Source organism: Triticum dicoccoides, chromosome 1B (genome assembly GCF_002162155.2).
Source record: "Triticum dicoccoides isolate Atlit2015 ecotype Zavitan chromosome 1B, WEW_v2.0, whole genome shotgun sequence".
NCBI classification, from domain to species: domain Eukaryota; kingdom Viridiplantae; phylum Streptophyta; class Magnoliopsida; order Poales; family Poaceae; genus Triticum; species Triticum dicoccoides.
In genome coordinates, this window is record NC_041381.1 from 351534706 (window position 1) to 351546379 (window position 11674).

Here is an 11674-nt window from a genome sequence, read left to right on the forward strand (position 1 = left end):
TCCTCACCACCAACACCGTCATCATCACGATCAACAACCAAGCTCTTCCTCCTAGGAACTTCAAAAGCTTCATGATCCTTCCACTTCTCCTCATGCTCGAGCTCTTCGTAAGAAAGTTGGAAAGTGAACGATTTTCCTTTATTCTTATTCTTATTCCCGTTCTTCGCTCTTTCTTGGAAGAAACCTTGAGCAAGCATGAGCTACATAAACAATAAAGAAACTCGGTTAATTAGGAACATATGCATACTTAGAGAAAGCATTTGAATGTAGCAAGCAATTACCATGTCCGTTTCATTGCAACCACTTGGGTTCATGCGATCGGCATTGACCAAGCAACCCCCACATTTTTGACATTCGACGTTTATAGTGGACCGTCGATGCCGAATAGAATCCAATGGTCGATAATGGCCACTTGTGTTCCGTTCATCAATAATTCTTTGATGCGCTTTTAACATGTGCTAGCCAATTAGTCAATTCCGACGGAGGCATCAAGAGAGACTCGCTTCCAAGCCATACATCTCGTCTGTCAAGATTCTCATCATCATATGGCATATCATATTTTTGGGATGAAAAAACTTGAAAAACAAAATCTTCATTCACAACATTTGTCAAGTGCATAAATGTATCATCATCAAGATTACAAATGCATGCACACACAATCTCACATTCTATTGATATCAATACGACAAAAGAACAATGAAGAAGAAGAAGAATATTTAATACCTTTGCGGCATTTCATCAAAAAAGTTGGAGACGGTGCCACCACGTCAGCGACGGGACAGGGGGGGAGGGGAGGAGGTGCGCCAGCAGCAACAACAACACACAGCCGCAGACGACGATGACAACGAAGAAACATCAGCAGCCGCGGCCGCCTTCGTCTTCTCCGGCCGGGATGAAGCCACGGCAGGGTCGTGCAGCGGCCGCTTCGAGCCGCCACCACGTGGTTTGACTGTGGAAGCCTTCTTCCTCGCCGGTGCTTCTATTAAAGATGCTTTTAGGAGTCGGAGAGGAACCACTTGAAATTTGAGAATGCGTATAAGGGACGAAAATTTATGCATTCGGCCAGAGATGCTCTAATCTGAGTAGGGGATGTTTTGGCTCATTTTAGAGACATACCCAGTTTTAGGTCATACTCCCAAATTACATGTGGCGGAAATGAATAAAAGTGGATGTATTTATAACTAAACTACGTCTAGATACATCTATTTTCGTGACAAGAAATTCCGGACGGAGGGATTTACTATATATAGGACTTCTTACATATGCGACAGATGCAAAATGTCGCGTACAAAATTTCTTTCTTCCACGTTGAATTTATTACTGACTGGAGGAAAAATGCAATCTTCCCACCGTCCCTGCAATCTCCTATGCCCGGTGGCGCCATATGCGACCGCCGCACCCCGTCCTCAACAGCGGCCGCCGCATCTTCTCGGAACCCACCCGCAGCGCCTCCTCTCCCCTCCGCGCCGCCACTCTGAAGCCCGCCTTCTCTCCGGCGTGACCCCAATGACCACATCCTCCTCCCCCACCGCGAACCCCCAGCCATTCAAGGTTCGCCTCACGGTTAACAAGCCCCTTCGTTTGGCTCACCGCTAGTCTCAGTGCGTGACATGTGTTGAGTGAATTTGTCGCAGTTGATCCTGGGGTCTTCGTCAGTGGCCAGGAAGAACATCCTCAACGAGATGGGGTTCGAGTTCCAAGTCATGGTGGGTTGGGCTGTCAGTTATAGTTTCCTTTAGAAAGAATTGAAGCTATTCCTTGAGTGGATTGGGTTTCTTGGTTTCAGACCGCGGACATCGACGAGAGGAGCATAAGAAGGGAGGATCCGGATGAGCTAGTCATGCTTCTTGCGGAGGCCAAGGTAGAATCTTTCCCCAGTTTTTCTACTAGGTAATTGCTACTAGAGTCAACAATTTTCAATGCAACAAGAGTACCATAAAAGCCATGGTGTTTCGAGGTCACCAGACAATACACTTGATCTTACAAACATGATCCACATTAAGATACATAAGCATCAATTTTGCATAGCAATGTCAAAGCAAGCGCGAACGAAGGACAGTAAACACCATGATAGCCAAGTTTCAATTAAAGGAAGCAAGTTAACATCATGATAGCTGAATTCACCACAACTCTCTCTTTCAAATTATTTTTCCTATGATGCGGCTAAAATATTCCTAAGGCTTACATGAATCATAAATCACCAGGAGTTCCTGTCATACGTCATTTCATCAATTAAAAAGTTCCTCCATAGTGTGTGGCCATTATGTGCATAAGTCGGATACATGTAAATCTCAAAGTTCTGTTAAAAAGTTTTTCCGCAAGACTGTACCACTTCAAATTAAAATGGTATTTGTTGTCCTCTTTAACCAATTCATTCTCCCATGTAAGCATATAACATGAAGAAAGTAGTAATGTATTATGATCACATGACTTCTTAGCCATTTAGATAGTCAATACTTCCTTTGAAACAATCTCAAGCTAGTAAGATGAAGAAAATAGTACTGGATTGATAAGCCGAAGTGTCAATTTCCTAGAAAAAATACATAGTACTCAAATACTTATTTTATTAATCGATCCTTTAAACCTTGTGTATGCTAGCAACCAAGATCTCCATCCACTACTTAAAATCGAGACCTCCCCATGGTCCTGCTCCTCCACACTACCAGGTCGCCTCGCCATTGTCATTCTGCGTGGGCTTTGTTGTCTGCCGAGGTGACAACAGCTCCACGACGGCCTCCTCTGAGCTCCTGTGCTTGTCGAGCCGGAACATGGCGACGGCGCTGCTGGCTCGCGCGGTGCAATGGAGCTTGCACCCGGCTCAGCTGATCTCACACATACCGCTATCACCGGGCAGACTACCGCCTTGACGTGGGTTGTACCCCCACCGTGGTGCTGACACTTGTCCGCCACCATGCCGTCTAGGCTGCCGACCTGACTGATGCGGCAATGAGCCCTTTCACGGGGCCCTCTTCTAACAAGAACACAAAATCAACATGACCATCACTGAGCAATTTTTCTTCACAAAGGACTCCCGTATTTTCAAATGGCTATGCTTTTTCCAACAGTTAAATGCACCTAAGTTACCCATAGTTCAATTAAAAAAGAACACCTTCATGCTCTCTTTAGCGACAATCAGTTCCAAGTGAGCCTCCTTTGACAGTCATAGGTGTGGTCTAGCATAACAAGCATGCCAATTTGAACTTCAACAGATATCTCAAACTCAATGCCAAGCATGTGCATGTTACGCAGGTTAACATGGAGGCCCTTGGGCAAACACTATGAATGCGCACAATTTTATTTAGAGCAGATATCTCAAACTCCATAATCTGTGCCATGAGAAAATGGACAGCAATTCGATTATAGCATTCAATCAAAAGCAATTTATACAATAAAACATATACAAGTTTCAGTGCCAACCTCTGCCAGATCATGCTGCTATGTTATTTCTTAATCCAAGTGATATCAGTCATCTCCAATCAACATGATGGCATTGATCGCCTAACCATGGGAGTAATAATCAACTGATCCTCTTATAGTGCAGGACTGCAGGCAAACCATGTCAAAGTACATATGCTAAAAAAAAGCAGTAAGTATACATGAATAAACATAGTATCCGCAAGGGTGCATGCTCATTCTGATCTTACATGCAATGCCATCTAGATGGGGGCAAACTCCAAAAACTGAATGGGCCGGGCATCTCGCAGGAATCAACAAAAAGCAATGTGCGCAACAGCAGACAACTCATTAGTGCCAATTTCTCGCACACGAGCAACCACATCTCCCCATACCCACAACTAACAATTCTGCATGCACTCCATGAGAGTATTAGTATGTCAATCAACTATTCCAAAGAGAATATAATCTAAAAAATCAGCAATGACTGCACCTAGACAGAGAGGATCTGGAGAATGTCGGCCGGCGTAGGGCAACCTTTTACGTGAGCGCTGTCAGGTGGCAGCGGGGCGCGGCGGTTGCCGCAGCTGGGCACAAAGCGTGAGCGGCTGCCGTGGGCGTCACAGATCGGCGTGCGCTAGTGGAGGCAGACAAGAGCGCTGGCATCTTGCACGATGCATGGGGCGGCGACTCCCAGGCGCGTGAGGTAGGCGGCAACGTTCAGGCGAGAGAGGGTGGGTGGGCGTGCGAAGCAGGGAAGGAGATAGGGTTTGTGGCGCGATTATAGGGGCAAACATAAAGGAAAGTCGAAAACCGGACTTGGGAGGGAGGTCAAACGTGGAAGAGTGCAGACGAAGGGGATGGACAAAACAGAGCGAAACACACTCTGCGACGGGAGAGGAAACCTTGCATATGTTTTAAGTGTAGAGATTCGTAACAAAAATGGTTTCTAGTTCCTGTTGTGCCTCAGTTTCATTCTTAGCATAAGAGTGGCTTTAGATTAGTTTCCATTGTGATAGCTTGTATGGTTCAGTAGCAATTGCGTTGCGCATTCTTGAAAAAGATGCATTGCTGACTCAAACTTTAGTGCATGTTTCTCTTTCAGGAGAACGTGAGGAGTTTCTGTTGCTACAATATCTGGATAAGCTTATTGGGCCACAGTACCGAACTAAAAAAACCATGGTAGCTTCAATGAGATATGCAGATCATTTTACAGTTGTATTATTGTCAGTTTTAGTTTAGTCATACACTTATCGTTGGAGTATAAATAGAAATAAAAATAATTGGTGAATTTCTGCTGGGTTGCGCATGTGTACGTGCCTGGTGGTCTGTTCGTATCCATCTATCTACCTTTCAGGGCGAGCCGACAAATATGCCGGGCCCAGGGGCAAGATGACACAAAATATTTTGCATTTCAAAAGCAAAAGTAAATATCCAGCACATAGCATAGATCGATGATCTTTGAACTCTAAAATTGACACTCAAGCTGTTCATCGATCAAGAGAACTACATCATGGATTCATGATAGTAAGGAAACAATGTAGCTCCACAGAAGATCACTTTCTTGGGCCTATGGCAGGACTATACTAGTACTACTATAAAAGTATTACCTGGGCCTGAGGCCCCTGCCTCTCGCGGGCCCAGGGTGAGTGCCCTGTTGCCCCGGTCTATGAGCCGGCACTGCTACATTTTAATCTTAAAAAGAAAAGGAAATGCTGGATTGCTAGTCATAAATATCAAGAGCAAGCATTGATCTTCTGCATAGATGTTGTTTATGTTCTGACAGTTAATTTCCTTACTGGTATTAACCATTTTATGCATATTTCAGGCTGATGCTATCATGTCTAGAATGAACATTTCTGATTACCAGAAGGAAGGCGACGAACCAACACTCCTGATCACCTCTGACATAGTATGTGTCAATTGCCTATGTGCTACTGGTTTAGACAGAACTTGAATGGTACTCCTTCCGTTCCCCAATATAAGTCCTTTTAGAGATTTCAATACGGACTACATACGGATGTATATAGACATATTTTAGAGTGTAGATTCACTCATTTTGCTCCGTATGTAGTCCGCATTGAAATCTCTAAAAAGACTTATATTTAGAAACGGAGGGAGTATATCTGTAATACATAAATATGTTGTAATTATGTCTATGCCGCATTGTGGCTTCTCTTTGTTCTTTACATAACTTGAAGTTCCATGGCTTCTACTTTAGTTGGCTACTTCTGGTAGCACGAGGGTGGTCATTCCATATGCATACATATACGCTAATGTGATATCACCAAATGCAAATGGTGTACTCAATACTTCTTTTCAGTTTTAGATATATAATTCTCAGTTCGTAAAGTTGTTTAAAAATAAGACCTGTCATTTTTAATGCTATTTAAGGCATAATTTAGTAGGGAAAAGTCCTTCGTGTAATAATCGTCAGTTTAGAGAATTATGATATGTGTTAGATCTGGTGAAATGCGGTCTCTTCATTGTATTTCTTCTGCTCCTTCGATCTGGTTCATCATTTTTTCTTCCTCTTTTTGGGGGAATGCTGCTAGTTAAACAACACATGTACTTATGTACTCCCTCCGTCCCATATATGTACTTATGACACTAGTGTAAAAAACGCTCTTATATTATGGGACGGAGGGAGTACTTAACACCAACCAACTTTTACTGACCTAAATTTGGTGTATCCTAGGCTCGCGACAACATGACAAGTTCATTTATGCATTATCTTTTTTATTTGTTTACATACTGTTTTGGCTAGATTCATATCTCATTAGTTTAAATTGAAAATTGGTTGCTACTCAAGATTTAATTAGATTGTACTTTGCCTCTCGATTGTTGAACTCCACTGATGGATAAGTTCTCAGTTTGGAGGAAGTAATCTAAATAATTTAACTTGACTATCTCATAAATGAACTTGGTGAGGTGAGATTTACTTGACCGTGTCTTGGGAAAGCTCTTGCGAAATGAGATGGGGATTATGCAGAGCATAACCCATAGGTGTCTCAGCAGCCTACATGGAACACAGATGCGCATACCAGAGAGGCAGATTGAGCTAAGCTGGCAATAATGGCTCAGCATGATCTATTATACTTTTCTATTCATAATGGAGCATTTGGCTAATGAAGAAATAATCTATTGATAGGTGCGTTAGTCAGCAGTGTAAAGTTTAATGGTAATGATGCATAATCTAAGTAGTTCATGTGTTCACATTCTCTTAGGGATGTTTTCTTTCTTTTACGGGCTTTTGGATTGTGTGGTTGAACATATGTACCTCATCTGTGGTTTTACTAGATTGTCACTCTCTGCATTATTACATACTGAATGATAGTTGACTTTTAGGTGGTTGTCCATGAAGGGATTATTAGAGAAAAGCCAAGCAGCAAGGAAGAAGCACTCCAATTCCTGAAAGGTTGTCCAATCCCCTTCATCCAGGCACATTGTATCTGATTGCCCCGTGTGTATATGTATTTAGTAGTTGAACCATTATCTTCACCAGGTTATTCTGGTGGGCATGTGTCGACTGTGGGTGGTGTGGTGGTAACTAATCTTACAACTGGCAAGAAGCTTGGCAGTTTAGACAAAGCTGAGGTACAGCACTCTTCTAACTAACCCATCAAATTACTTCCTGTTTGATTATTGGTAATCCCATTTTAATGTGTGACTGAAGTCCAACCGATCGACTTCTTTCGTGTAAGATGAACATCTAAGCAAGCGAAGGATATCCTCACAATGTCACAGTGCCTATTGATTTGTATATTTGGAGTTGGCTTTTGATTTCAGAGATCAATATCAATTGTAGTTTCTTTGCTTAATGTAGCAAACTTTGGTATATGTTTATCTAGCTATAGTTAGCTTAGCTAGCGTAAATTGGAACCTCATAATCTGTAGTAAAAAACTTTGCAGTTCTATTTCCTTGAGTGTTTTGGTTCAGGAGGAACCTGTACAGCATGAGTTCATTCAGATTCTACGAATAACTCTGCTATAGTCAAAAGCAACCTGGTGTTATTTGATACATGTAATATTTGTGGATGTCTGCAGGTGTACTTCCATGACATACCAGATGAGATAATTGAGAACCTGGTATGGTCTTGTTTGAATTCGTTACAAGGCATGTTTTGAAATTATTGTTACGTCACCGAGCTACACCCTCTTGCTCCATTTTGTTGCTAGATCGTTGAGGGGGTAGTATTTAGGGTTGCGGGTGGCTTGCTGCTAGAACATCCATTGGTGTTGCCGTTTGTCGAAGCAGTGGTCAGTTTCTATCTTTATCTGCTTATTGTGGTGCTAACATTCCATTTTATACTCATGTGAAGAAGAACTCGTTGATCATGTAGGTTGGTTCTAGTGACAGTGTAATGGGGCTATCAAAGGATCTGGCAAACAAACTCATTCACGAGGCATTGTTGGCATAGCCTAGCAGTTTGGGTGTGATCACTATCGATCGAATCCTTACTGCACTGCATGAAGGTAATGCGATGGCGAAAACCTGTCGAAACATGGTGATTGTTATGGTTTGAATTATATGAAGAATTGTAGGCACCATGGCACGAAGATTCATTGAGTGTGCAAGAACACTTCAGAACTGATGCCTGCTATTATGATCACTGATGAGATGTCACCTGAAACATCCTCCTGTGGAAACATCCTGAATCTTGGTTCTCACATAAGGTGAATTTGTATGATAAGTGAAATTGTTATTCTCTCTTCTGGAGTACATTGTTATGCAGATGCAATGACACTGCCTTCTTGTTTGCAATGGCTACATGAAGTGGCTATTGGCCTCTTTCAGTTTACGGTGGCGCTGTTCTTGGACAACTTCGGAAGTGGATGCCTATTAGTATAAAAGAAATGAGAAAGCTGCACTTTGCAAACGCCGAACCTGGCTACAACGCCAATCTAGCTGTTCATTGTACTTTCCTAAAAAAGAAAGCTGGTCATTGTACTCGCATGTCTTTTTTAGGGAAAGCGACTTGGCTAGATTACAATCATACATGCAGGGCTAAATAATATTATTGGTATATCTTTTGGTCTCAATAATGTGCATGATATGTGAAGACAACTGTTTATACAGTTGGAATTGTAAAAGATGTCTTAAATAAATAAAATAAGAAATGATCACGAGACACATGTGGACTGTTCAAAAAATGATGTAAGAAAAAGGCAAAACAATTTTTTTTCGAAAAAACTAACGTCCACACATGTGGCATCTTATACATTGCTCATACGCCTCCATCATCACTCATTTCGCATGACATCAACATGAATCTTTTTCGTTTTTGGCTTAAAAATGTTTTATCTTCTAATTAAAAAATCAAATTAAAATTTGTTTTCACCATTAAATCCGTTTCGACGAGATCTTCAAAACTTCTAGATCTCATGTTGATATGTTTTGATGATTTTTTTTTTCAAAAAATTGCCATGATGTTTACACTAAAGTTGTCATAGTGCTTACACCAAAGTTGCCATGTGGCAATTTTAGTTTGTAGAGCATGGCAATTTTAGTTTTTTGATGATGGCAATTTCAGTACTTTGACCATAAAAAATATTTTTTGTATGAACCATGACAATTTTAAGTGTTGTATCATGGCAATTTTAGTTGGGAAATTTTGTTTTTGTCACTCTAGATTTTGTCAATTTTTCATATGCCACTCTAGATTTTGACATTTCATTTTTGCCACTCTTAGCTTTTGACAATTATCATAATTGCCACTCTGTGCCAAAAGTAGAATAATTTTATTTTATTTTTTGCCACTCTTAGCTTTTGACAATTATCACAATTGCCACTTTGAAAATTTTGCTTTTGCCACGGGAATGGCAATTGTGATAATTGTCAAAAACTAAGAGTGGCAGAAGTGAAGTGTCAAAAATCTAGAGTGGCATAAGGAAAATTGGCAAAATCTAGAGTGGCAAAAACAAAATTTTCCCATTTTAGTTTATGGTTCATGGCAAGTCTAGTTTCTTAATTCCCCATTTTATAATATGTCAAAATTTATTTTTAAATGTAGAAGAAAATAACTGAAACATATCATGGCAACTTTAATGTAAACATCATGGCAATTCATGTGCAATAGACATGTCAACTTTTTAACTCAAAAAAGTCATCGAAATATAGTGATATGAGATCTAGTTTCAAAGATCTCGTCGCAAGGGATTTAATGGTGAAAACAGATCTTCAATCGGATTTTTCATTTAAGAGATAAAACATTTTAAAGCTGAAAACCCAAAAAATTCTCCCATGCATACATGCGATGACGTGGCGCAATATGTGTATTATAGAACGTGTAAGCGAGTTTGGCTCCCACCACACGTGTGGGCGTTAGCGTTGTCCAAAAATTTGAACAGAATAATAAGTACAAAGAAGCAAGTTTTGATTAAAGAAACAATGTAGGAATCCCTCGCAAAAAAAGAAACAATATAGGAAAACAAAAAAAATAGCATCATGTAAGAACACCTAGATCAAAGGAAAAAAAACTCAGACACAAAAAGTGAAAAGCCCACATGTTACAAGCAGTATCCTATATACCTAAGATGTTCATTTCGACTATCTTTTTTATCTCAACACGTAAACATGTCATATCACTATACAATTATGGATTAGATAAAGCCCATATCACATACAACCATGCATGGAACAATACCCACCACTACATGCAACCATGCATGGAAGAATTTTTCACTTTATTATTCTACTTATGTTCAACAAATATTTTATAACCATACATGATTAAATATAATAAGGCATATGTACTTTTAGTTTTGGTTCACATGTTATTAATCTAAATATTATATTTCATACAATCAAATGAAATATATTGCCCCCTGCAGAACTTTTTGAAATATATTACAACGGGTATCATCTAGTATATACAATGGCTCTCCCTCTATCTCAACATATGCGAGGAAAAAGCGATAAAAGACACAAGTCACAACACCCGAGAACAACAACCACGCACATGGAAGAAAAGGGCCCGCAAAACCCAGCCCATGCCTGTTGTAAAAAAGAAAAAAAAGCACATAATCCTAGACGGGCCATCCCTGCTAGTCCAGACGACGGAACAAGTGGACAACCGAGCCAATCTGCACAGGTCTTGAAGCCCCTACATCCTACGGTAATGGGGTTGGCTGAGACTTTGTTAACTCTCAGCTGAATGAGATTTAGCAAAATTAATACTCCCTCCATTTTTATATACAAGGCCACAAACTCAGATTACAAGTATCGATGTAATATTTAATGTTTACTTTGCAAGCTAGCTTTTCTTTTTGTTTACTAGAATCATTAATACGTAGATGCAACGAAGGAATAGGAGACTGGACCTTGAGAGAGAAAAAGAGTAGTTGAGTGTCATCACGATTGTATGTATGAAAGTATTAAATATGTTGCTAGTATGAAAACATATTTTTAATTTTTGTTTCGATTATTGTTGGTGGCCTTGTACAGATGCAAAATACATTTTTCATAATGTATTATATATAGCTAGTTCTATCTGCATAGTAGGAAGTAACTTAGACTAGTAACATGCAAAAATTATTAGTCTATGTTACTACCTCTATAATGGGTAGTAACATATGTGTGGCATCTTGCAACACTTGTTTTTTTAATTATAGACTCATTTTGTAGCTTCTCTTTTTTCGTTAATTACTTGTCGCATCATCTATTTGTCTAGATATATGTTATGTTATCACTTATGTTTTTAGGCTCACAACTGATTTGAGAAAATCAAGATGAGTTACGTATACATCACCGATGTGAAGTTCAAGATTGCTGTAAACCAAGTTCTAAAGTTAAAGAAGCATAGAGGAAGCAAATAACATTTTTCAATTCCTACAACTCTTGTGTCTTAAATAGACCCAGAAATACATATCCATTTTTTTCATAAATAATAGATGATTCTTAAATAAGTTAATGATACAACTAATATGGTAACCGTGCTATGCATCCCCCAGAACACCACCGACCGTACCAGCTAGATCTGCCCGACAATCTGTTTTCTTTTCCAGAAAACTTCTAATCTATTCATCAACTGTCAAGGTAGCACGAAAAACACTAGAAGTAAAAATTACATCCAGGTCTATAGACCACCTAGTGACGACTACAAGCATTGGAGCGAGCTGAAGGCGTCCATCCCTCCCTCGTCGGAGCCGGACAAACATTGTTCTACTAGTAGTTGGAAAGTCGTTGTGTTAAGGCCTCATAGGACCAACGCACCAGAACAACAACCGCCGTCAATGAAGAGAAATGTAGATTGGAAGAATCCAACCTGCAGACACACAG

At 40.1% G+C, this 11674-nt stretch overlaps 1 protein-coding gene across 3 annotated transcripts; it reads left to right on the plus strand.

Moving 5' to 3' along the window:
- The first annotated feature begins 1291 nt into the window (after positions 1-1291).
- Positions 1292-8436, plus strand: LOC119334950 (7-methyl-GTP pyrophosphatase-like). Of its 3 annotated transcripts, none has more exons than XR_005161662.1 (10): positions 1292-1551; positions 1635-1706; positions 1787-1861; positions 5222-5305; positions 6742-6811; positions 6899-6990; positions 7441-7482; positions 7573-7653; positions 7737-8070; positions 8172-8436. XR_005161662.1 is itself a non-coding variant. In XM_037607313.1 (9 exons), exons 1-9 carry the CDS (start codon positions 1336-1338, stop codon positions 7812-7814), a joined length of 810 nt encoding a protein of 269 aa, XP_037463210.1. In that variant the 5' UTR covers positions 1292-1335; the 3' UTR covers positions 7815-8436. The 3 variants fall into 3 exon arrangements, 1 of the variants encoding a protein (XP_037463210.1); XR_005161666.1 differs by having other exon boundaries at positions 7737-7869; positions 7939-8436; XM_037607313.1 differs by having other exon boundaries at positions 7737-8436.
- Positions 8437-11674: the final 3238 nt, after the last annotated feature.